The sequence below is a fragment of the Crocodylus siamensis genome, chromosome 5 (genome assembly GCF_052110815.1).
Source record: "Crocodylus siamensis isolate JL-2025a chromosome 5, ASM5211081v1, whole genome shotgun sequence".
NCBI lineage: Eukaryota > Metazoa > Chordata > Crocodylia > Crocodylidae > Crocodylus > Crocodylus siamensis.
In genome coordinates this window covers 145,920,830-145,948,397 of record NC_143399.1, presented here as the reverse complement: position 1 = coordinate 145,948,397, position 27,568 = coordinate 145,920,830, and the positions used below count along the sequence as shown (strand labels likewise).

The following is a 27,568-nucleotide window of genomic DNA, read 5'->3' as shown; positions in this document are numbered from 1 at the left end:
TTCAAAATGGTGGTGGAGGCACTTTAACTGAAGCTTCTTATTTGATGAACTTTCATTAGAGCACTCCTGCCACCATCCTGAAGCATGAGGACACTGAATACATGAGATGCAGAGGCTGCTGGAGTGCGCTAATTAGCATGCTCCAGCAGACTCAGTTGATTGCGTCTGCTCTGAGGCTCTGTAATTGCACAAGATTCCGTGTAATATTTGCCCAACTGCAAGTGTAGTAGACATTTATTTGATCTTCTTTTAAAAGTATATATTAGATTTAATTCATGAAAAGGTAATCTAAATGGTGAAATATCATTGCCTGACTTCTTTTCTTTCTTTCATTCTCTTTCAGAATGTTTTTGTAGATAAACCAGCATTTCCCGAATACAAAGTTTCAGATGCAAAAAGGTCTAAATTCATACTGTTGCATTATAGCACTTTTAAAGCTGGCTGGGACTGGCTTATTTTACTGGCAACGTTTTATGTTGCTGTGACTGTACCTTACAACGTTTGCTTTATTGGCAATGATGACCTGTCTACAACTCGAAGCACAACTGTCAGTGACATTGCAGTGGAAATTCTTTTTATTATAGGTAAGATGCATTTTTCTTTTTTCTCACTGTTTTTTAGCTTTACAAGGTATCCAAGTTCAATTTTAAAGGAGAGAATAATGATCAGAAAGTTGCACTGCTTTTAAAATACTCAAGTTTTTTAGGAGCATATTTAAGATTTTTTCCAGATATTTGTGTAGGTTTGTTCTTCCTTATCATTCCCCACTATTATAATGTAGTTTTCAATTAGCCTTCCAGTCATGGTTCTGAAGGTTTTGCAGTAAGATTATCATATTGAAAATGATCTCCCTGTTTCATCATGATGGAGGCTGTATCAGTAATATTGGTTATATCCTATAATCCACTTGAATGTTCATAAGTAAGATGTAACTTGGGAAAGTAGTGATTTACTAGTCATCTTCTCCTATTCTTTAACTGATATTTTTTTTTATGACCTCACCAGAATTCATGTCCAATGATTAAAATTATAATGACACCTGCTGAGAAACTGTACTATTCCTGCTGGTTCCTCAGTGAGATTTCTTCCCTGAAACAATATTGCAATGTCTTTGTAAGATCAGAAAAACTGATCATAAGTGGGTCACCTGGGGTTTAAGTATAATAGACAGTATCTTACAAAGTTTTTGTGGTTACATCATGGATCTATATCTCTTGGTAAGAAAGTTTTAGTGAATTACATAAATGGGTGTAGCACAGTAGCTATGCCAGTGTATAGATGCAAGGTCTATTTTGTAGCAGTAAGGAAAGTTTTGCAGAGACTTGGAATTGTCTTTGATGGACAATGAAAAGTGGAGGAATGAATAAATTCATTAGCAAAATAGAAGAATCTTTTTAAAAATTACCTATACGAGAAAACAGAAAATATATTTTCCTACAAAAATAAGATTTGAAATGAGATGCATGCATGAAATTATTAGTATAAACCCTCATAAATATAAGACAAAAATAAAACTTCCTACAAACTAAACAACAAACAATTGTGCTGTTTTTTCTAGTTTTCTAGATTTAAAATAAGCTGGCTTTTTATGAGCTTCATGGAAAAAGGCTGCTGCTGCTTTTTTTGCAGAAGTATGTTTAGCTAAATACAGCATGGAGGATTCCAGGTGGAAGAGTCTGGATGGTGAAACACTGAATAAATGTTTGCCTCTTCACCTTTTGGAAGTAGAGTTCAAATGCAGATTAAAGTCATAATTCTTCTCCCTCATGCATACTCTAGTCCCCTACTGACTATTCTGCATCTGTTCCATATGAATTATTCAAATTATTCTCAACTGTGGCAGAATATGCAATAGACAGATGCATTTTCCAATGCAGATCAAACAACAAATTTCTGTCCTATGCAAAAAAAAGTAAGGTTTTCTCTCATCTTTTCTGAAGTGCCTACACGTTGCACTATAAAAAGGGAAAAACTAAATTAATCATATTCAGTCCAACTGGAAGTCTTTCTTTACACATGTATAAAATACTGTAGACTCTAAGGTTAAAAAAAATCTGTCTATCCAAGGTTAAAATAACCTACTTATTGAAAATGGTTTCCTTTATCAGACAGGATGCAGATAACTGGTTTAGGAACTGAGTTTTGTGGAATCAAAATACAAGAAAGTACACACTCAACCTATATGATTCATATGTTGTATTTTTCATACAGAATCATGGCAAGACAATGGATTTAACCAACACTGCTTTTTTCTTCATATTTCTTGGAGAAATGTGTAGTTCATACATATCCAATATTTATCTGTATATTTGTGTATATATGTGTATGGCATATAGAAAAACTCCTTTTATTTTTTACTGACTTTGAACTTTTTTTCTTTTTACTCCTATGCAAACTTTTGACTTTTTTATAAGACATCAAAGTAAAGTAAACTTTTACAAGTAAATTTTGGGTGCACTCAGGAGGACTAACTGCCACATTTCTAATTAATATGAATGCAAATCTCAGTCATAACATTGGGAGGATATCTGGTGCTCTTCAGTCTTTTCCTCCATAATTTTTTACTTATTAATTTCCCTGAAGACACTTATTCTTAGCACAGAAGCTGAGCTTCTAAATTTTTCTAGTACTGGGGTGTGTTTCTATTTACTGCATATGAGGACTGGTTCTTTATTAGAGTGGAAAATAATGGGTTTAATGTTCACCTGGACTCCAGTCTAGCAAAATACTGAAGACAACATAAGCAGCCACACTGTAGGATTAATTATATGTTTAAAATTTAAGTGCAGGTTTGAGGGTTCTTTTGGATTGTGGCCCTGACAAATACATATTTGATGAAGGACTTAGGAAGTTTGAAGAGAGTATACAAAAGCATTAAGAAAAATTCACCATGCGAGTCTGTGCTTTTGATTACTTAAGTGAGAGTTGTGACTAACAGGGATTTGTGTTGTACCTGAATCCTACATCACTGTACTTGCAGATACTTAAAATGATTCCCTCTGTTCAATTTTCACTCCAGAATTTAAGATAGTATTTTTTCTTTCTGCATGAATAACTGCCATACATTTTATCATATTTATTTTGCTGTATGATCTCTAGTTTTTCAGCTGTATCATTGATAGGATCAAAGTACTCCCAGTAAGAGTGGAGATGGCTCTAAAGTGTTTTTTGGACATATCTGAAAAGTTTAGTGGACAAGAGCAGCAGAATATTGTCCTTGCTATCCATCAGTTACCAAGGATGCTAATGTGATGGGCTGCAGGCTGCCTCAACAGTAGTAATAGCTATAAAAGTCATTTTAATATATATTTTTTTTACCTGGAATGGAAGAAAAGTCCCAGGCTTATCTGAGCTCAAATGTGAATACATATCTCCAACAGAGAACTAACATATATGTTTAATTACCAGTTTGGTAGACTGTCAAAACTAAGTCCATTCCTAGGCCCTAGTGAATGGAGCAAAGTACTGATTCAAGCTGTGCAGTTAACTCCCGTGGCTTTTAAAATCCTTAGAAGCAGATGTTGGGGATAAAATAATTTAGTTTTTGTTTTCTTTTTGATGGGCACATAATTTTATTTTACTAATGTTACTTTGGTATATACTAAACTGTCCTTTGAGTAATTTGTTTTTATGAGGTCTGTCATTTCAAGCCTTTTTACATTCTCATTTCAGCTTTTACATATAGTCCTTATTGATTGTTAAATTCTGTAAATGAGTCTTTATTTATTTACTTATCTGTGTTTCTTACACCTGATGAAGAATATTTTCCATTAATTACAGAAATGATATAAAAAGTTTACCTTAAAAAATACCCTGAAAATTATACAGTGGTTCAGACAAAAACACTTACCTCTACTGAGCTTACATGAATGCTCACAAGCATGTGCACATGCAAATCGTTTTAAAAAGTAAGGATTTAATTTGTAGCTAACAATTTTTTATATACTGTCATTAATTTGGTAGGTTTTGTCATAAAATAGATTGTAACCCATAAATAGCAAACCTTTCCCTGAAGCATTCTATGCCAGTTAAGTGTAAAAGTTTTATATCTTTCTATGCAAACAAAAGAATCTTGATTTTTATTTGGCATGCTCTTTTACTCTCAGATGATTGGCTAGGGAAATTTTTTCTCTTTACTTTATCAGTTGCACCTTTATTATCCTGAAACTTTTACCCTTATAGCATTTTCTGGTCTGATGCTTTTGTTTCTATAACTGCCTTATTATGACTTTTAGGCATAGAACACTTATTTTTCATTTCTTTATCTGAAATAGCATTGATATCTTTTCTAAATGTAAGTTGTATCATTCAAAAAAAATCAGTATTATACTGTAGCATTTGAATAGATTATACTGTACAGAAATCAGAATCAATGCCATGTTTTTAAAATGAGTGACATACTTATCTTTCCATTCAAGGTAATGTTTTGCACAGAGGGGTAATTACAGGGGCAGTGGTAACTTCTGTTTGCTGCTGCTGGCATGACTGTGTGGCTGCAGCCCCTGCAGTGGCTGATGTTTTTTCCAGTGTCACCCTAGATGTACCACTTGTTTTGCAACTAGTTGGGTCTTTGAAGTTTCAGCAACACAATTATTATTGTTCATATAACCCTATTCACATCTACTAAGATTGCATAGAAGACCATTGGCAAAACTTCGTCTTGCTGAATACAATACAACAAATGCAGCTGAGACGTGTTCATGTTTAACCACAGCATAATGCATTGAAGCAACCTGATTTTCAGTAAACTGCAAGAAAACTTAGGCCAGGTACAGATATTACACTTTTACTAGTATAACTGATCAGAAATTGGTCTATAAGCACAACAGAACAGAAGTTCAGCAGACAAAACTGGTTTATACCCATAACAAAACAGAAGTTCAGCATATACAGACTGGTTTAAAAACCCAGCCTAAGATTTGCACTCCCAAAGGGTGAATGTGTTTTCTGTTCACTAACAATCTAAACCTACCCCGCTTACACCGCAAAACTTAGATTGAGTCTGCCTCAGGCTTTTTGAATGCTTGTATCTAGCCATATAGGTCAATACAATCCACCTTACTCTTAACTTCTCTGGAACCAGTGTACCCTGAATATTGCCATGAAATGTGATACACCATCTGTTAGCTCTCTTCTGTTAATCTTCTCTTTGGAGTTTCAAATAAGCAGACCAGTCATAAATACACTGTACAATCTCATTTGAAACATTACAAATGTTTTTACAAAATATTTCAACTGAAGTGTTTTTTGCTGCATATTATTAGAGGGGAAAAAAACTGTAATCCTGAAAATAGCACAGACTTGAGGTCGTATGGCTAGAAACTCCTTATGGATACACTTAGATTTCAAATAAAAAAAAAATGGTTTCAAACCATCAGGGAAATGAAATTTTGTAATGGCCTTCACAGCCAAATGGTGTAGCTAGGAACTTCCCTTTTGTTAAAACTGAACTGGATAAGTTTGTGGAAGGAGCGGTATGACAGGAGAGGGAAATCTAGAATACCAATCTCTATGTGTTGTGGAGTCATGTATTTGCAGTCCTCAGATTAGGGTGTGACAGCAGCTCTTGCAGTATGGAAGGTGTTTTGACTGACTGTACCCAGAACTTGTGGGGCTGGGAAGGAATATTTTTTCCCCTCGTGAAAACTACTGGCTTCTAATTATTGTTCGTATTGACTGGGGTGTGCTGATGCTGTTGCCATTGGTAGGAAGCCCAGAGACTCCTAGTTAGAGATACTTGTTTTTGTGCTCAGGATCACACCAATCGCCAAATCTGGTACCAAGAAGCAGCAATTTTGGAGTGCTTTCTGTTAATGAGTGCCTGTGTACACAAGAGACTTGGCTTGATGCCCAGGGGACCCCTTCCCATCTTATATCCCTGTGTTGCTATGTTATATATGTTTTACAAACCAAATGTCATATGAATGAAAGAGACCACAGGCTCCTATTTTCAGTTGTCATAAATCCATATGAAATCTTTTAGTCTTAATTTTTATGTGGATAGCCAAATAATTTTTAGCACAGTGGCTAAAAACAAGCCTATATCACTGTTGGCTACACATATAAGGAAGTTCAGGTATACACAGTATTATATCAAACTTAACCAGAATACACATACAAACTAGCTTAAATTTACAATAGAAAGACAGCAGAATATTAAGAATTATAACTTGTTAATTCTGTTGTTTGCTAAAAATGCACTGCTTTCCTTATACATTCTTTTTCAAAAAGAAATGTAGTACTTGTAAAATACAATGCATCTAAAACAAATGCTAAGGTAGATCAGAAGACTGGTATATTCTGGAAAGAAAGAAATTTCCTCTGGATTATGAAATATAAAATGGGTTGTTTGAAACTTTGAGTTACTAAGCTTACTGAAAAAATTAAGAAGGAGTCTGTAGTGGTCATGGGATAGCTGAATATGTCCCCTTCCCACTGCTACAGCAAGGAAAATAAATTTTGGGAATCAGGTAGCCCCTGTGCTCTCTGCTTCCCCACAACTTTTTCCCCTGGCAGCCCCTTACCCCGCTCCTTAATGTTAGACCCTGCTCTCCCTGAGCACATGGAAGTAAGGAGCACATTTGAAAACAATAACTTTGAAATTAAACATGGCTGTAGCAATTTGCATATAGTACCCATACACTCAATTCATCCAGAATTGATGCGTGTTACCTTTTTGTGAAACCGCTGCAAGTGTTAGCACAGGTACTCCATATATACATTTTAAGCAGCACTTTGGCACCTACTTATGCGTAGTACAAACTCTATTTTTGCAGAAAATGTATATTTCTACATAAATAAATACAAATACACACACATACACCTCTATACCTCTGTGGACCTATATAATGACAAGTGTGTTTTGGACTGTCAAGTAACCCATACATTTACAGTTACAGCATTATCATCCCCTTTACAATAATTACACTGTGCATCCATGCACTGTGCTCCTGTGTGCCTGTCGCTATCTCCTTTAACCATTATAACTATGTAAAACCACCTTCACTCTTTCTGCCCCCTCTCCCTTCCCCTCCTCATCTGCACCCTTGTACCCCTCCATTTTCTTTCCCCAGTCCCTAATCTACATAGTCTTCATTGTCTTTCTCTTCTCTGTCATCCTCATTGCTCGCCCCCACTTCATTACTATCATCATTGTCCTCATTGTCCTTGTCCTTGTCCTCATCCTCATCCTCTCCAGGGGTCCCATCCCCAGACAGTCCATGCCAGTCTCCTTTCCTCCACATATCCTCTGCTATAGTCCCCCATCATCTTCTCTTGTCTTCATGTAGTACTACTGCAGCTCATTCCCATTCTGATGCTATCCTCAACTGCCTGTACATGAGCAGGTTATTGGTCTTTGCACAGGGCATTACTGAAGCAGGAAATGAACTGGTTAAAGTGGGCTGTTGGGGTCACTTGCTGCTTGGTTAGGTATCTGAACAACACCACTTCCCTGGTTAGGATCTTGACCCCTGTCACCATCATGAAGAGTAACTACTATCCTCCATGCCTCCCTGGGAGAGAGCCCCAAAGAAAGTAGTCAATTGTTTCCTTCTTCCATTGGCATGTTTCCCTGGGGCAGGCTGGTGAGCCTCTCTGCCCCTTTCTGTTTCAGGGCCTACACCGGGAGTGGCTGGTGGGTTACCTGCCAATGCAAGTTCTTGTGTTCCTTCTACAAGTCTTTGTGGAAAATACATTCTCAAATAGCCTGGCAGCTGTCACCAGGTAATACATCCCCAGGTTACAGTCTAAAGACCTATTTCATTTTACAGTGGCTTTTTAGGGTCTCTAGGTTTTCATTATTTAATTTGTATTTCTTTCAGAAGTTCTTCGGCCCCCAGTTCATTTAATCTTGTACAGGCTGGTCCTTGCAAACTTCTCCCATCTGGAGCCCCAGAAGAAGATGCATGTTGCCCTCTGGACTTGACAGATGATTTGTTTTGAGGCAGGGGAAGACCAGTGCATCATACAGAAACACCAGCAGCAACACTGCCCTTGTAAGCAGCCTGACCCATCACCTCATTAAAGGATGGCACAAGTTCTATAGTCCTGGTCTCTGTTTGACCTTGGCCTTGGTTTTCTCCCACAGTTTCTGGTCTGTTAGCTCTGGGTCAAAAACCACCCTGAAGATCCTTACCCCCTCATGGAGGGGTGGAGTTCCTCAGGGAAGGCAGGTCCCTGAGCTTGCCCAGTGCTAGACAGGGGCTCTTGCTCACATTGAGCTTGGCCCCTGACACTACTCCATACACCTGGGCATGTTGCAGCACTCTTTTCACCTACCACTTCTCCCTGCACAAGACATTGAGGTCATTCATGTAGGCTGGGAATCTTGTCCCTGCCCTGCTGCCCCTGGAGATCTCCACTCTGTGGATTCTTGGGTTTTACCTGAGCCACTGGGCTAGCAGTTCTATCACACAGATTAAGAGGATTGGAGAGAGCAAGCATCTCTGCTAGATGTCCAAATCCACTGAGATTGGGTGGTCAGGAACCTGTTCAGCAGCATCCTGCTGCTCATGTTGGTATACAGTGTTTTTATCCATCCAACAAAGATCTGGGACACAGTGTCACCCCCTCTCCCACATTCTTCAGTGTCTCAAACAGGAATGGGTGGAACACTTGGTGAAAGGCTTTCTGCAGGTCAAGGTTTAGCACAGCAACATCCACCCCTGTTGGTGCCACAGTACGTCTCACAGTTGTGACAGGTCTCCATGGATCTGCTGCCTCAGCACCATGCATGACTGGTCCTCTTGATTACTACCCCATAACAGACTTAAAGCACTCAGCCAAAACTTTGGCCATCAACTTATAGTTGAAATTAAGGAGTGTTATGCATCTCCAGTTCTTTGACTCCTCCCTTGCCCCCTTCTTGTACAGAAGGGTTATGAGGCCCTAATCCATCCCACCCCCAGGTGGCCCTCTTGCAACTGCTCCCTCTACACCTTCAGCAGGTAGAGGCCCACCTGATCCCAGAAACTGACATAGAACTCCTTGGAGGAGCCGTCTGCCCCAGGAGTCATACTGTTCTTGAAGCTCTGGAGAGTTTTGGTGGTTTCCTTCAGCATCCACTCCTCCACCAGTTTCTAGCCCTCATTTTCCCCAAGGTCCCAGGTGAGCTCCTGCATGGCCCCTGGGTCCTCTGCAGCTCTCAGTAGAAGGTTGCTGTTGTGTCCAGCATCCCTTCATTCAGCCAGTGGCTCATCCTGGCTCTGTCCACCAAGCTGGTCATGATCTCCGTCCTGGTCTTCAACCTGCAAAAGTGAGCAGGCTACTCCTCCCCCTCCTCCAACCAGGGGGCCTATATTTTCCTGGCCTGTTCCCTGTACCAGGTCTTGATCCAAGCTTTCATCTCCGTCATGGCTTCCCTCACATCCCAACCCCCAGCTGCCTGCTTGTGCAGGCTGTGCAACTTGTGGTTTAGGCATTTGTATTGCCTTCTCTGGATCCAGGCTTGTCTCCTACCGGCTTGTTGGAAGAAAGCCCTCATTCTCTCTTTTACAACAGTCCACTACTCTGTGTGGTTCTGGTACCCAGCTCTGAGGGTTCTCTACCCTGCATAGCACTACCTAAACTCCCTCTGAGTCTTTTTGTAGTCCAGGAGGCTCACATTCAACTTTAACATGTCCCTGCCTCTCTTGGGCTTCTTCTCCATCTCTGCCCTCACTGTCAGGAGACAGTGGTCTGACAAATAGACAGATGTGGATTTGGCTTTCATTACTGACCACTCGGAAGGAAGACTAAATCTATGTATAACTTTGTCTTCCACGTGGGGTCCACCCAGGTGAAGTTAGCCCAGGTGTTTGGGGTCCTTTGCCCACATCTACCAGGCTATGGTCACAGATCAGTTGTTTCAGCAGCCTAGAAGATCTGTCCAGGCCTGTTGTTTGCCCTCCACTTATTCTGTCTCCCTCATCAATGATGCAGTTGAAGTCTCCTGTGATCTGAGAAGGGATACCTCATTTCCCTATTAGCTGGTACATAAACATTAGGAGGTCAAATGTCCTTCTATTTTAAGGGTGACTTGCAGAAGCTTGCCTGCAGCAATTTCTCTGTGCTGTAGGAGGTACACTCTGTTTCCTTTCAGGAGGATTCTGACACCAGCTGCTCTATTGTCATTTGATCCATTCCACAATTGGAAAAGTGTGTGTGTGTGTCCCCTCCTGTCTTTTTTGAACAAAGCATAGTTTTTAGAGCTGGGCACACCACGTTCCTGGAGACATAATGTTTTCTTGTAGTTGCTCCAGGCCCTGTTCTATTGTGTCCCTTTTCTCTTTCTTTAGTAGGCTTCTTACATTTAGTGGAAAGATTAGTGTTCCCATAATGAAAGCAGTGAGGGGAGGGAATGGGGAGTGAAAACTTTACTTTTTTAATTTCTTCTTGGGTTTAGGGTCTTTGTTCAGGTACAAGCTCCCTCCCTCCCCCCCATTTGCACCTCTGGAGGTGCAGATCTTTTTTTTCCAGGTGGTTTTAGGGGACACTTGAGTCTTCCTGTGATTTTGCTTCTGTGTCCAGCCAGCCTGATTTGTCTTTGGGTTCCAAGTGAGGTAGCATGATATTAGTCCAAAGGCTCATGCTTTATCATGTAGTTCATTCGGCTGGGCCCCAATAGATTCAACAGCATTTCAAGCTGCAGTGACCCCACAGTTCAGCACTGCTCAGTATGCATACGTTCTCCAAATATTCCCCTCTCCCCCAAGGACCCATGTGCTAATTAGCCCATGCTCCTGACTGGATCTAGGTGTTCCTGTCATGAGTCCTGGGATACTCCAAAAATTCATATGCAGATAAGGCAAACATCAGCCTACTCCAGCTCCCGCACGGGGAGGGCAGGGCCACACTAATCATATGCTTCAGGTTGAGAGAAGGGCTGACAGAGAAATTCTGGTTGATCTTTTTTAAGCCCCATTTTGTCATGTTTGACAAGCATGTATGGCTAGTGAAGAAACAGGGCTCATTAGAAATGGGAAAGAAAGGTGCAGCTCAGCTGTGGGTGTAAAGAAGAAGTCAAAATGTATGCAATGTAGTGGCTCTCTGTGACTTTAGAAAGAGTCAGTGATGAGGGGTACTGCTCTTAATGGATACAAGCATATGTGTTATTCAGATAGACTGCAGTAGCCTATTTTGAGGTAGATTCCCATTGGCAGGTTTGCCCAATGTGGGCCATGTATTTTGTAGTCATGCTTAGAGTTGGCTGCACTCAGTCAGCTTTATAGTTGGTTTCTGTTACTGAGCACATGCTGCTTTTAGCAGCATATTAATGATAGACAGTGGTTTTGGTGAGATGTCCTTGTATGCAATTATAAGATGAGGAGCTTTTCTACCTCATCTTGTATTTGAGTAAATGTGGAATCTGGTTTTTTTTTAATGCAGCTGGCCTATTAGTCTTTAATTCACTTAATCTCTCCTGAAGACAGAGTTGGTATTCCATGTTAGTTTGAAATCAGGCAGAAGGTAGGGCAGAGTGGTTGCTTAGAGATGAACTGGTCCAGAGGTATGACCTTTCACAGGCAACAACCTATTTCACCAGTAACATCTGATGAAGTAGGTTATTGTCTATGAGGGGTCAAACCTCTGAACCAGTAAATCTCTAAGTGATCATTTCCTGTCAAGATACTTGGAGTAACTTAATTTAATTAATACTGATCAAATCACTGTCCCAACAAACATTAACCTTTTTTTCACTATGCCATATTTGCTCATAGCATTTTAGAGAACAACTTACCCATTACTCAACTTACCACATCATTGTGAAATGATATACTTCTGGGTGTTATTATAACATCTTGTTAAACTTCAGAATAGAAAATGAGACATTTGAGATGGTCCTGATTGATTCAAGTCAATACAGAGGACAAAAGAGCAGCACAGCCCTTTACAGCCCTGGTAATGATTGCCAATTAACTTGCATGATCCATGGTTACCTTACAGACATATGCAACACTGTATAATTTTTACAAAGGGGAAAATGTATTAGTACATTTTATCTCACATACTTCACAGGTACTTAAAGCAGTATAATTGAAAGGTACCTCTGTAGGATCCCAGGACACAAGGCTTTCTCTGGAAAAAATGCTGTGTCCATTTACACTGTCAGTGATAAAAAGAAAACCACTGCATTTTCATGCTGGCCTTGAGCTAGCCACTGAACTATTTTTTGGAGTGTTCCACCAGGGTCTCCCTGTTTTAAGGCTATCACTTATTCCTATGAAGTAATTTGAGTTTTGCCATAGGTTTCAGGGGAGCAGAACTGGACCTGTGGACTTTAATGCCTGCTTGGCAGATAACTCCAATCTATATAAACAGTTACTGTAATATTTCTGTTTTAAATGTATTCATGTTGTAATTTTGTGTGCCTCAGGTTATCTCACTAGTCTGTGCATGGGGAATGAAGGGATAAGTCTCACAGTTACCTACATGCTGGAGGAAATGAGATGGACCTATAGTATCAACAGACTTGAACAACTTTTGTTGACAGACATGTCAAGAGAGATGGGATTACTAGTCACATTCAGGTGGCTCCAAGAAAGCTGAATTTGGTAAACATGACAATAGGAGAATAGGCTGGACGAGGAGGGTGTCATGTCCTGGATGATGGAGTTTGAAAACAGAGACTGGCAGAGGAGTTTTGGGGGCCTGGGGATCTGGGTAGGCTGTAAAGAGACCAGCTCAGTAACTTTGGGATGCTAGGAGTGCTGGACTGAGCACAGAAGGACCTCTTCATTCTTTGGAGGAGGCAGAGGACCTCTGGCTATGTGGTCTTTGCCCCACTGAAACAACTTTACAGCCGGAAACAGCTTTTCTTCTTAGCACTTCAGATTGCACTTGTTCTCCCCAACAAGTGAGAAACTTCCTCTCCTTGAGTCATGGCCACAGAACAAGTGGGGAGATTTGGGGACCAAAAAGCCAGGGTCTCTGTGTGGGAAGGAGCCAAGGCTCCTCCTCCCCTCCCTACTCCCCTGCACTTTAGAAGCTATGCCTAGGCTGCCTTTAGAGGGGTACTGTCAGAGACTAGCCAAGGTCCTGAGCAAACACCCCTGAGGAACTGTGGCATGAGAGTTTTAAGAATTTATAGCAGAAAATGGCTTTAAACTGGTGCTTTTCATTATTAATCTGAGCATTAATCGCTCAACTAATTCCACTAAACCACTTAAAATGAGCTCTGTTGACCTAGTATGTAATATGTCTCTGAAACTGAGAGCCTAACCTTTGTAGCAGGCCTTGCCAACCAAGCTGGAATTTCTCCAGAATATTCTACAAAGCTAATGCCAACATGAAAACATGGTTTGTGATTGTGCTAAAGAGGAAATAAAAAGCAAAAGATCTTTTCAGAAGGAACTTGCTTTTCATGCTCTCCCTTTCTAAAAAATACCTTTGCACAAGAGCCAAGTCTAATCTTCTAGCCTAATCCTAGAAAGTTAATCTTTTAAAAAAAAATTATGCAGCCAAGTAGGAGTATTTTTTTAAGTAGTTTGTATTTCTAAATTTCTATATGACAAATAACAGCTGATCATCTTAGCTGTACAATGTTAACTTTAAGCTGTTTTAGTTTAAAAAAAAAAGCATAACCCCCACCCCCCATCAATAACAGTAAGCTGAACAGTAAGCAGAGAGCAGTGGGTAAGCAGCTCAGGTGAGGGACTGCCTTAAAGAAGCTTTTCTCTGTGCTAGTGACTTGGGGTGTCTGATTGGTGCTAGAGTGTTTGCCTAGTGCCTGCTGTGTGTGTTTGGGGTTTTTTTTTCTTTTTCCCTGTGGTGTGCCCTGCCCTTCCTCATCCTGGGATGACTGAATGACAGAGCTTGTTCTGGGTGGGACTAATTTAAATAATTGAGGGGTGGAGAGAACAGAGGACAAAAATGGAGAGGAAGTTTGCTTAAGGAATTGGCCTGAGGAGGGAGCCAGAGAGCAGGAGACTCTGCATGGGTGTCTTTGAGTGTGGGCAGGGGCCCTGGCAGAATTGTTTGGTGTGTGGGTTCTTGTGATGTGTCTTTTTCCCTCTTCCTCCCCACCCCCCCCCCCCCACACCTTTTCTTTTTTCCTTAAAGCTTATGTGTTCTCCAAGGAGCAAAGGAGGCACAAATGGAGTCTGGGGTAGCTGCTGTGACCTGTGGGATATGCTGTGTTCGTCTTCCTCCCAGAGGGTCAATAGCACTTCATTGGCACTAAGCGTGAGCTGGTGTCCACTTTGGAGGAGAAGATGCAAAGATTAGAAGCACAGGTAGATGCTGCATTGCATCTGGGACCAGGAATATTACTTGGACAAGGGTTATGGGAGGCTGGTACTACATGGGGTAAAGGGCAATGAGGAGAAGTGGCAGCATGAGATGGTTTGAAGAAGGAGCCCCTGCCCCACCCCCCAGAGGCAGCAGATTAAAGTCAGCAGCTGCTTTCAAGGACTCTGCTTTGGAACTGATGAGGAAAAGGCAGAAGAGAGGAAATCTGCCAGCATGAGGCATAAGAGGCAGCATCCTAGAGAGCAGAAAGTGCATGGCCCAAAGGACAGGGGTTCCAGGATCACTGCACCAAAAAAGAAAAAAAGAATGGTAGTGGTTGGTGACTTCCCTGTGCAGAGGACAATTTGTCATCTAGATTTGGGGTCCCCAGGAGGTGTGCTGCTTGCCTGGAGCCTTAATTCAGGACATCACAGAGAGACTGCCAAAGCTCATCAATCCTTCAGACCACTACCCCTTCCTATTTGTCCATGTAGGCACATCGATACCACCAGGCATGACACGAAGCAGATCAGAGTCAGATGAAGCAGATCAGAGTCAGATGAAGCAGATCAGAGTCAGATCAGTGATTATAAGGCTCTTAGCAAGAGGTTAAAGGAGACTGGAGCACAAGTGGTGTTCTCATTGATTCTTCCCATGGAAGACAAGGGTCTGGGCAGAAACCATTGTATCCTGGAAGTTGAATAGTGGTGTCAACATGAAGGCTACAACTTCTTTGACAATAAATCAATGTTCTTGGGAGGAAGACTGCTGTTAAGAGATGGGATCCATCTAATAAGAAGTGGGAAAAGCATCTTTGGGCATCATCTGGCCAACCTAGTAAGGTGGGCTTTAAACTAGGTTTTGATCACTAGGGTAGTGATCAAAACCCTCCAGCAACTGAGCACACAGTCCGGATAGAAAAGGACTTTAAGAGACAACTCAACTTTGGGAAAGGGTCAGAGAGCTACTGGACTGCAAATAGTGATGCAAAAGGAAAGAGAGGAAGTCAAACTACAAAATGCATGTATACAAATATGTACATGTATACATATATACAAATGTGAGAAGTATGGGGTATAAATGAAATGAGCTGGGAACTGCAGCCTGTGAAAAGAACTATGACCTGGTTGGTATCACTGAGACCTGGTAGGACAGCCGTTATGACTGGAATGCCAGTATCGAGGGCTACATTCTCTTTTGGAAGGACAGGGTTTAGAGAAAAGGCGGTGGTGTTGCCTTGTATGTCAGTGTATGCTCTGGGACCCATCACCGACCTTACTAGCTTGCCAATGCCTCTTCTCACACAAGAGCCATCATGTTTCCTTATCTTAGGAGTTCAGGACTGTCTTTTCATGCAACTTGCCTGTTACGATTTCTAGTTCTTATAACTGAGAGGTGTTCAGCCCTGTTTGTTACAGCCTTAAGCTCTTCATCCGGAAATTGCTAGACTCCAGGGCTGTGCAAAACAGCACTGTTTTGTTTCAACTTCTGTTTCACCATTTTGAAGTGATAGTGTTTTTTGTTTCATTGTTTCCTTTCATTTTGAAGCACCGTTCCATTTCATTTCATAGAAACTGTTTTGCTGATTCGACGCGTTTCAACGGTTTGCCATAGGCTATAATGGGGAATCATGAAAATGCTTATAACATTGTCATGTCTTGCCCAATTCAGATGAAAATTGCAGGAATGGTATCCCCTTCTGAGGACATTAAGCCTGCCAAGCTTCAAGGAGATTTCTGGGAAACTGCACCCCAAGGTGCTGACAAGCACAATTCATGTCACTTGCCAACAGCAGCAGCCTCCTATCATCCTGCACACAGATCTGGGGGCCATCACTCCTGGAAGGGCTGTAGTGTTGTGCTGGACTCCTCCCAGAGGTGCAGGACCCCAGATCTGTGCTTGAGATGACAAGAGGCTGCTGCTGCCACCTGGGACCGGTGCTGGGCACAGCCCACACCCAGCATCGGGAAAGCTGGTGCTGCCACTGGCCCCAGGCAGCAGCAGCAGCCTCCCCCCACTTGGAGCACAGCCGTGGCTCTCCCCCGCCACCAGGCTGCTTTGAAACTCAAAACATTTCAAAACTTTCTAAATGTTTTGAGTGCCCTCATTTTGTTTTGAAGCTGTTTCAAAGCCTTTTGTTTCATTTCAATTTTGCTGTTTTGAGCTCAAAACACATCAAAACAGCTTCAAAACAAAACACTCGGTGAAATTTTGCACAGCTCTACTAGACTCTTAATGATTTTACAGGATTCTGGGGCTCCAACCTCCTCTCATACTCCAGCCTTACTCCACCTTAATGTTAATAATATGTCAAATCTGGCAGCAATGAGAGTACACCATCATTCACTAATGCAATAAATGAAAAAATAAATGAACTCATTTAGGGTGTAGTTCTTGTCACTAGTCCAATGATCAGCTTTTATCCAAAGTCTTGCTGATATTATATGGGATCTAAAGTGCCCAGCTATTGCACCTTTCCCAGTACTCTTCAATTCATACCCTTGAGGTTTCCAGTAGTATTTTAGTTATCACACACTTGGTCCACCCCCAAGTCTTCTCCCGGTCCTAGCTGCCTAGTATTGCACACATCCCTGTAGCCTCTAATGTGCACTTACTACTGAATGACTACACTATGCCCTCCTACCCACTTGCTAAGCACTCAGTTATAATAGCATTTCCCACCTATTCCTAAAGTGCTTTACTACAATAACTTATTCAAGTACCACTAACATGCTTTAGGAGCTAAAGTGGCAATATGAAATGGGTTAAGTGCTTAAGGCAAAGGAAAGTGCATGTGCTAGCAGTTCATCAGACTAAACTCAAAGTCAATACCACCTAGGTTCCTTATACCACCTAGGCTCCTTATCTCTATTGAGCCCTTAATCATCTGACATCCTGTAAACTCAAAGTCAGTTCAGCTCTCAGTTTCTCACTCCCTTGCCTCCCTGGAGCATTCTCACTGCTTTTCTCCTCCTGCCGGTTGCCTCTGTCTTCTCTTTTTCTGATGTCCGATACCATTCATCTGTATTATCCACAGTTGCTGAAATTGTGGTATCTCTGTGCTGTCTGTTCACCTTCTCTCCCCACTCAGTCTGCCATTCTCTCTTTTTATCCTCTCTGTCTGCCCGTGTGCAGGCCAGCTGCTTCCTAAAACAGGGGCAGGGTGTCACCGCACGTTCCTCCTGGTAATACGCAGACTGGTTTGAGCATATCTGTGATCTCTGTTACTCCAGTAAGCTTGTTCCCAACTCCCTCTTTCCTTCTCCCTCACAGTCAAAAACACATACATATGCTCCCTGGTTCAGGAGGAAGAAGACAGCAAAATAGAAAGCATTTGGGTGAAGATGCAAGGTAAAAGATGCAGCACTAATATAATGTTGGGGATTTATTATAGGCCACCTAATCAGGAAAAGTGGGGAAGAGTCACTCATAACACAGGTGATAGATCTACCCAAAAGCTTTGGGATGGTTCTGATAGGAAACTTCAAGTTTCTGGACATCTGCTAGAAGAACAATGCAGCCAAACATAAAATGTCAAGCTGGTTCCTAACGTGTGTGGAGGACAACTTTCTGTCCCAGAAAGAAAATGATCTGTCTTGGATCTTGTCCTGACCAACAGGGAAGAATTGGTGGAGGATGTGAAGGTGATGGGCAACTTGGGAGGAAGCAATCACAATACAATAGATTTCCAGCTCTTAAGACAGGGAAACATGAGGTTAGCAAAATTAGGATGCTAGATTTCAAAGAGGGAAAGGGGGAGGGTGGACATAATATTGGGAGCCTAACAAGGAACTGTCCCAACATGATGGAAGCACAAGAAGAATGTCAAGAGACCAATGTGGCTGTACAAGAAGCTTCTAAAGTATCTTAAGTGCAAAAGGAAAGTGTACAGCAATGGAAAAAGGGGCAGGTCACCAAGGAAATGTGTTACTTAAATTGCCAATTACTCAAATTAAGAGCAAGACCTCATACAGGGGGATAAAGCAAAATTCCATGTTTATTGATTACATGAAACGTACATAAGTTTGGACACACCAATCATACAAGCAGACGTGCACAAGCATACATACAAACAGATATAGACAAACATACAGACAAAACCACTCCAGTAAGATGTTATAATTACCAGAACAAGCTATTCAATGTTAGCACTGGATGGGCAGTCCAGAGAGCGGGGGGTAAACAAATGTGCCTTTGCTCCAGGACTCTACAAAGAGTGGATTCCCCATCTTGCCTTGTCTGCATCTCACTTTTACAGGGATTTCAAGTCTTTGTTCAGCAATGGGGTTTTTACATGCTCAGTTTTTAATTAGAAGTTGTTTCTTCTGGTTATCTGAACTTGAGGTCATTCCAGTAAAGTTGGTATCTCCATTGGTAGCTCCATTGATATCTCTACCTTGAAGCATTGTGTCCTTGAAGCATTTTGTAGTTCAAATGGCAAAGATATGCAGAATTCCTTCTTTTCACTATCTCCTTTGCACTTGATCATAGATGAGTTCTTCAGCTAACTATTCATTAACTTAATTATTTTACTGTCTGGTAACTTGTACATTAGCATCTTGTTGCTTACACAATCAGTTAAATCTTCTTCTGTTTTCATGCAAATAGTTACCAGTCTTTCACCATTCACCCTCTCACACAGACACTCATGTACACAGGGCATACTAAGTTCATTTACTTATGTCAAGCAGAGAGTTTTAGTTGTTCATAAAAGACCAAAATAAATCTAATACAATCATGGTTGTTTATCAATTCACTACTATTATCATTTAAATATAATAACTAATATGCAAAAATTCGTACTATATGTGTACCAGGAAATAGCCTGCAGGGAAAAAATCAGGAATGCAAAAATAAAGAACAAGCTGCACCTGGAAAAGGAGTTTAAAGACGGCAAGAAGAGATTCTATAAGTATTTTTGCCAAAAAAGAAGAACCAAGGAAGCTGTGGGTTTTCTGCTAAAAAGCCGAGGGGAAGTCCTAACCAAAGATGCAACGAAGGAGGATCTACTCAACAGCTTCCTTGCTCAGCTTTCACAAAACATTACACTGCAGCCAGATACCTAATGGGGATTTTAGGGATAAGGAAGGGGAAAAGCTGAGGGAAGAGATCACAAAAGAGGCAGAGAGCTTTTGTTGGATCTGAATTAATTCAAGGCAGCAGGGTATGATCTCCTTCTTTGACAAAGTAAATACATGAGTGGATGTAGGGAATGCTGTGGGTATAATATATCTGGACTTCAGCAAAGTTTTTGACAAGGCCCTGCATGATCTTTTCATAAACTGGAGAAATGTGGGCTAGATAAAACTACTACAAGGTGGATAGATAACTAGCTAAATAGCTTCAAGCAAAGGGTCATTATTAATGGGTCCATGTCAGAATGGCAGGGGTCTGTCCTGGGCCCAGTGATGTTCAATGTGTTCATTTAATGATTTGGATGCTGGCCTAGAAAGCTTCTTGAGCAAGTTTGCAAATGAAACAAAACTGGGAAGGGCTGTGAATACACTGGAGGGTGTGAGCACAATTCAGAAGGATCTTGACATATTGGAAAGTTAGACTAGAACTAGCAGGATGCAGTTCAATGCAGACAATTACAAGGTGCTGCATCTCAGGAGGAATAATCAAAAACACAACTATAAAATAGTCACAGACTTTATATGAATCTGCAGTGTGATGCAGCTGCACAAAAGGCAAATGCAGTTTTGGGATGCATCAATAGAAGCATTAGGTGCAAAGCACGGAAGGTGACAGTGCCTCCCTATTCAGCAGTTTTTAGGCCTCATCTGGAGTATTGTGTGCAATTCTGGGCTCTGAATTTAAAAAGGACATGGAGAAGCTAGAAAAAGTCCAGAGATGAGCAAGAAAAATGATAAAGGGCTTGGAAAGCAAGTCATATAAGAAGAGGTTGAAGGAATTAGGCATGTTCAACTTGCAGAAAAGGTGCTTAAAGAGGAGACGTAATAGCAGTTTTCAAATACTTGAAAGGCATAAAGAAGTAGGAAAGCATCTTTTTTTTTCTTGCTGCAGAGAGGAGGAAAATGACCAATAGTTTGAAGTTGCAAAAAAGTAAGTCTAGATTGCATATCTGGAAAAACTTCTTCACTGTTAGAATAGTGAGGCAGTGGAATAGGCTACCTAGCTGTGGACTCTCCATCACTGGAGGTGTTCAAGACCAGTTTGGCTAGCCACTGGTCAGGGATGATCTAGGCATAGCTATGTCCATGTTCTACTATGGGTACTATGGCCTTTGTTGGTTGCGCCTGCCCCCCACCCCTTTTTTTTTTGCTACATGTCAGCGTAGTTTTTTTATGCCTTCCTCAGAGTTACTGGGTATTGACTACTGCCAAGCATGGGAACTTTGACTGGGGTGTGCCGGTTCCTCTGCTCAGGGTCAAACCAATTGCCATATATGGAGTCAGGAAGGATTTTTACTCCCTGGTCAAATTGGTATGAACTATGGGAGTTTTTTGCCTTCCTTTGTAGCAGGGGGATGGGGTATGGTAGCCCTCTACCTGAGAAAACTTGAGCATGTATTAACAATATTTCATAGAAGCAGGACATTGACTGTCATGGTTTCCCTGCTTTACCTGTGGCAGGTTAGGGTGTTAGGTCTGTGCTGTGTCACGGTGGATGGCAATCTTATGTAGAGCTGTGATTATGGTTTGTATGGGATGGTTTGGAAAGGGATGATCCTACCTCAGGTTAAGGGGGTTGGACTAGATGATCTAGATGGAGGTCACTTCCAGCACTACTTTTCTATGGTTCTGAACACTCCAACCCTAGTATCAAGATTGGCAGACCCAAAACTGAGATGTAGTTACCTTTCATTCAACTACCCTTGTGATTCCTTGATAGACTTCCCTCCAACGAAGAAAGTATGCACACTGATGTAGATATTATTTTATCTGTGATTAGTTAACAAGGGTTAACTAATTCTGCTTAAAATAGCAGTTAAGACAAGGCAGCTTGGGTTATAAATTGGGCTAGAAGCTAAGACTTAAATCTATAGGAGAGCCTGGGAGCTTAAGAAAGTGTTTTAGGGTAGAAATAGATGCTACCAAACGAAATGAATCAGATATGCCAGGCTGCATTCCAGCACAGTTGATCTGTTTCTTTGTGTGAAATGCACATCACCTGTTCCCTTCCGCATTGATGCTGCAGGATGATAGGCAATGTGTTCTCCCAGAGCTTGAGGGGCCCAGTCCTTTGCACCCGGGCAGTATCAGGCCCTGTAAACCATGAAAGCACCTGCCCAGCTTTCCCCACTTAAAGATACACCCCTGGGATCTCTGACATGTATCTCAGTAAGCAGGGAAACCCCAACTTTCCCTGCTTACTGAGACATGCCCCCAGAATCCTGTCTGGGAATTCCTAGTGTACATAGGATTGGGCCCCTCAAGCCCCTAGAGCACCTGCCTGGCATAACTGGGGAGCACGGGTAGCTCCGAGTTGCCCATGCTTTTGCGCTGTAAAGTAAACAGACATGCGGTGCTAAATAGGGGCACAGCTTGATACCAACTTTCTTGCAGCCACTATTATGGCACAGCAAGGCTTATTGCATGGACGTCTGTTAGCTTGGCCTCTGTGTCACCACAAATATTTTTATGGTGGCACAAAGGGAATGAAAAATGATGTCTGTTTCTACCCTTAGATAGTTAATGTCTTGGCCTACCATGTGTAACATGGATGAATTGCTGAATTTACTGTTGTATGTGGGGTTCCAAGCTAGTACATTAATCTGTCTGTGCTTATCATGTTGTGGGGTTGTGGCTGGAAAAAAACCCAGTTTTTCATCAGTTAAGTGACCTACTGACAACAGTATGCATGAGCATGTCATGACTCTCTCAGCATTCTCCTGTTAATAGTCTTTCCTGTTAATCATCTCCAATGAAATAGAGGCGTTCACTTATCATTGTTGTTTACTGGTGCTCCATTATGTTTATGACCCAGATTCCGGGCTTTGGAATATAAAATATTCACTAAAGAGTTTTTAAATATATTTTATGTATCATTAGATGATTAGGGTTTATATTTTGCAATTTGGGCCATCTTACACGTCCTTAAGTTGGTATGGGTACAGAAATGTAGGAGGTTCTTACTTCTTGCTGTTGGCGCTCAAGTTTATATAAACTATATTTCAGTAGGTGCACTTTTATATATGGCATCAGTCAGTTTAAGACACTGTTTAAGGCCAGAAGGACCAATAGATCATCTGTTTTGACTTGTGTATCACAGGCCATTATATTTCATCCATGTACCCCTTTGTTGATCCCGCCTATCTGAGTTTTTGTTTCAGGGCATCCATCTTAAACTGAAGACACTGAAAGAAGAAGAATCCCTTGTTCCTCTGGGTAGATTCTTTCAGTATTAATCACCTTTGAAGGCAGAAGGTTTTTTTATTACTGATTTGAGTTTGCTTGCCTTAAGTTTTCAAGAATTGCGTAGTTCTTGCTGTGCCTTTCTCTGCCCTTTAGCCACGTTTGAATCAAGTCACCTTCTATTGGATAAGCTAAGTAGATAGGATTCCTTAAATCTCTTAAAATTAATTAAATCATACTTATTACATCACTTAAGCCATTTTCTCCAGTCTTCATATAATGTTTATGCCTCTTCCCAATTTCCCAATACCCTATCACTATATATACACCTGAATTACACCTGCTATTTCTATAATTGGTCTTAACATTTTCCTCAACAGAATTTTAGCACCCTCTCCTCTACACGTAATAACTTCTAATTTATTTTATAGCCATGTTTTCCTTTTTTCCATTTGTTGTAAATTACTTTTTTATTTTCAACTGTGACATTGATTTTGCCATTGAATCAAAATGAGTTTTTACCCAAGTTATTTTTGTTTGGCTGTGAATCATGGGTTTTTAGCTAATAAACTTTTTAAAGAACCTCCTCGTTTTCGTGCACATTTTTCCTCAGCCTTGGGGAAAAAGCCCTTTGTATATACCAACTTTAAAACATTATTGTATATATTATTTATTTCTCTGGATCAGTTTAGTATAATGGTTCATCTGTGTCATGAAGCAACCTTGCTATCTCAAGGAACTTTGCTCTCTGAAGCTGAAAGAGGAAAGAGATTCTGGGAATCACTTAAAAAGTTAAGAACAGATGGTGAAAATAGCATCATCAGATTAACCTGAAAAAGAGTTAGGTATTTAAATCCTTTTGAGGATCTAATCCTTAGGTACATATGAAAAATTTATCCCTAAAGTGAAGAAAACTCTGCCTAGAAAAGTTTAGCCAATTGTGTAGTTACTGTTTCAGTAGATAAAGAGGTTTAGCTTATCTGCCCTGGTCTGCAGTTTAAGTTTTATCATTAGAGTGTAGCAATAGAGATAAGTTGATAGGTCTTCTATTTATCATTAGTGTCAAATATTACTGTATATTCATGGGTTTTAAAAAGTTGGGAATACTAAAAATATTTACAAGGGAAGGTTGTTTCTGAAGCCAAAAGAGCAAGGAGATTCTGGGAAGCGCTTTAAAAGTTAAGAATAGATGGTGATAAATTAAGAAGAATTAAGTTAAGAATAGATGGGGATAATATCTGTCAGTCTATGGGAAGCAGGTACATTTTTTGTCGGTGATATCTTTTATTGGTTCAATTGCATGGTTGGGTTAGATTTAGACAAGCTTTTGAGTATCACAGTACCCTTCTCATGGTCCCTGAGAAAGAAGCAGGCATAGCAGAGCTAAGCAACAGATGAAACAAAGGTTGTAAAAAACTGCATATGTAAGTAAAAACGAGATATACAAGAAATTATCAGGTAGTCAACAGACAGGAGAGATGCAATAAACACCTGATGAGTGGAGAGCAGGGTCGTTCTGGAGGGTTTTTATCACTTGTGAAGGTCAGAGATTATAGTGAGTGCCAAGTAGATTGTAATTTACCATCTTCTACCATCTACACTTTCCCAGAGCCTGATGAAGGGACTCGGATCCCAAAAGCCTGCAGAAAAGGGCACTTTTTTCTTGCCATTTACCAGTTGGTCTAATAAAAGGTATCATTTTGGAACCAAGAGGTCTAGTTTTTTGTATGTCTTTTTGTAATAGACCATGAATTCATTGTTATTTTAAATTCCTGGGTCTTCATGTCCAACAGGCTAATGCTTTTTTTATTCCCAGGCTTGTCTTTTGAAGGTGTTTTGTTGTAAAATTCCATTGAACATAAGAGGTCAGGCAGGAGGCGATTTATTCTGTAAATAAATAAGTGTGTGTGTGTGTGTGTGTGTGTGTGTGTGTGTGTGTGTGTGTGTGTACAGAATAAATCACCTCCTGCCTGCCCTCTTATGTTCAACAGAATATATTCCCTGTCTTCTAGTGTTTATATCTTTTTTGGGGGGTGATCATTCATTCTGGTGTGTACTTGTTGCCTGGTTTCATTTGCAGTTACCAAAGGGGTATTTGGTGCACTGGATGAGGAATACTACATTCTGGGAGAGAGATGTGCATGATCCAAGGATTCTGATGGTTTTATTGTGGGGAGTGGTGATTGTTGTGGCTGTAGAAATGAGTTGACAAGTCTTGTATTTATTGTTGAGGCAAGGCTGGGACCCATTAGATGCCTGTTTGCCAATGGTTTGTTTCCAAAAATGGAGTAGGCAAGGTTCCGGGGGGGGTGGCGGGGAAGAGGGGCTGTGTGAAGGCCAGGAGAAGAGGATCAAGGAATGTTGTTCACATGGTTTGGTCTTTTTTGAGTATATAGGCTGTAATTGTTTGATTATCCTTCTTTTTGGGCTGAGCGTAAGATTGGAGGTGGCAACTAAGGTGTGCAGTCAGTGGGTATATTCTTTTTGTAACACTGTTAAATATGATGGGTCTGTCAGGGTTACCTTTTTTGTGCATCTGTGGTACAGCTAATTGCTGTTAAGATATTTGAATGATTCTTTCAAAGATATGGTCTATATCCCTGCTGGAGTGTGCTTGCTGGGTAAAGATGGTCTTGTATTTGGTGAGATGGGTGTCACTAGTATTCTGGGGGCCTGAATGTAGATCATAACTTTTTTTGTGTTTTGGGGATGATTGCTGGTTATGTGGGTATAAATGTGTTGATCCATGCATTCATCATGTTGATCCATGTTGATCCATTATTTTTTTTGTATAGCAGATTGTAAAGTACCGTCCTGGCTGTGGATCATAGTATTTAGAAAGTTAATGTTACTGTAGGAGTATTCTAGAGGTAATTTGATTGGAGCGTGGTAGTTGTTAAAACTGTAATGGAAGTCAATAAGCAAGTCCCACATGTTCATCCCAGATGATAAAAATGTCAGCTATGTAATGCAGGTACAGTGTAGGGTTGCTCATGAAGAGGCTAACACGTTGGGGAGCCACCTTTCTACCCATAGCTATGACCTTGGTTGGAGAAAGTGCCCATTATTGGAAGTGAGAATGTTGTCGGTGAGGATGAAATGGATGATTTGTGAAATACGTTGTGGTTGCAAATCTGAATGTAGTCCATGTTCTTGTAGGTATTTAAGGTATTTAAGCTGTGCCTTCATGGTGTGGGATAGTAGTATACAGGCTGGTGACAGCCATGGTTGAATATATGGCCTTTTTAGGGAGGTGGTTGATAATGTGGACTTTGTTGAAGAAGTCCATTGTACCTTGTAGAATCTTGCTGAAAACTTACTCTTTGCATGACAAGTGGCTTCATGCTAGTTTTATGGATGCCAATACCTCTTCAGTGAAGGTACTGTTGTTAGATATAATAGGGCTGCTAGAGCTACCTTTTTGTGAATATTTGGGAGAATATAAAATGTTCCTGGGGTAGGAAAGTAGGGGATTAGTGGAAGTAGTTTTTCCTGAAGCTGCTACAGAAAGGATTTGATAATATTTTCCACTTCCTGAGCTAATATTGGTGTGGGGTTCTCCCCTGAGTTCTTTATCATGTTTTGTGTCAGAGGTTGTCTGTTAGCCTCAACGGCCACATCCAGATGAGTGCAGATGTTTGTTTTCCCAGGGACAAGTAGCAGCGTCATGCCTTGTTCCACTGCTGCTTGTCCCTAGGGAACGCCAATACTACATGTGCTGTGGTGCGTGGCAGGTTACCTTAAGTGGGATAGGGGAGGCTGGTGCCAGCAACTGTGTTGGCCCCAGCAGCCTTACCTGGGGTTCTGGGGGGCTGCAACCATGACACTCGTTCAGCTGGGAACTTGGCTGGCAGCAGGAATGTTGCTCTGGCCAGCCAAGCTTTTTTTTGGCTTGGGTTTTTTTCAAAATACCATACATCTTCACTCGTCTGGCAGTGGTCATTGATGTAGACTTGATGGTTAAGAATAACAATAGTTCTTGATGGTTAAAAATAACAATAGCCCCTCCTTTGTGTGCTGGTTTTGATTTCTGTTATGTTGTTGAATCATAGGAACTGTATGGCTTTTCTCTCTGAGGGAGATGGGTTTTGGTGGCTCTGGCTTTTGTTGAGAATTTCGCTGTTAACTTTCTGCATGAAACATTCCTTAAGGCTTTGTTGCATGTTAATTTTTGGTGGCTCCTGGCCCTCTTAACCCCTGGATTGTTTACACAACACCTGAAACTAGTTTTAAGCACACTTTAGGCATCTTAAAGTTATATCACTCCAGCACAGGTTTCTCTCTGATCTGTGTTACCCAGCTTGTGTTCCATTAATGTGTGACCATGCCCCAGTGAGAAGCCACCCAAGTTGCAGTCCTCCAGTGTTCCAGGATGCAGTGTCCCTTTCCCCTGTTCTATGTGGACAAACTTTCCATTCCCTGAGCTTTATTGCCCACCAAGCCAGCTCCCTGTCCTACCTCTGGGGGTTTGACCTTCCCACCTGGAGATGAGCGACCCCATACTCGCAGCCTGCAGAGTGCACACTAGCTAACCAGGTCACATGGCACAGATGGGTCCAGGTGGAGGAAATAAGGTAGGGGGCAGGACTGTGTGCCCATGAACTAGGGTTTCCTTCAAAGGTCAGGGGTAGTAGCTTCCTGTAAAGTGACTTCCTTCATCACTTCCATCTCCAAGCCACCACAGGACACATAACCAGTACGCCCACACCACAATCCCAATTTTTAAAAAAATGTAAGACTTTCTTTAATTTATTTGTTCATTGTTTCTTTTTAATTTATTTTTGTTTTCACTTATTTTTATTGTTTCCTTCCATGGTTGACTTCCTTCATTTCACCATCCTTCCCTCACCCCCATTTACTTCCCACCTCCCATTTCATTACTCACCCCCATCCTATTGTCTCCGCTACCCAGCTTCATGCTCCCCCCACTCCAACCCATCTCTCACACCCACACTTAAAGCAGGGATAGAAGTATGTCCTGACTCAAGAGCCCTCTATTGGCAACTCACAACTATAGCTCCTAGTTTGTCCCCTGCTTGCCT

The 27,568-nt window shown here is 41.2% G+C and overlaps 1 protein-coding gene across 1 annotated transcript in view; it reads left to right on the top strand.

Annotated features, from left to right (window-relative positions):
• Window positions 1-27,568, top strand: part of KCNH8 (potassium voltage-gated channel subfamily H member 8) — a 338,731-nt gene that overhangs the window by 184,557 nt on the left and 126,606 nt on the right. The window contains exon 5 of the mRNA XM_090049221.1: window positions 344-584. Coding sequence (XP_089905347.1) covers window positions 344-584 — 241 coding nt within the window. The remainder of the gene's footprint in view (window positions 1-343; window positions 585-27,568) is intronic.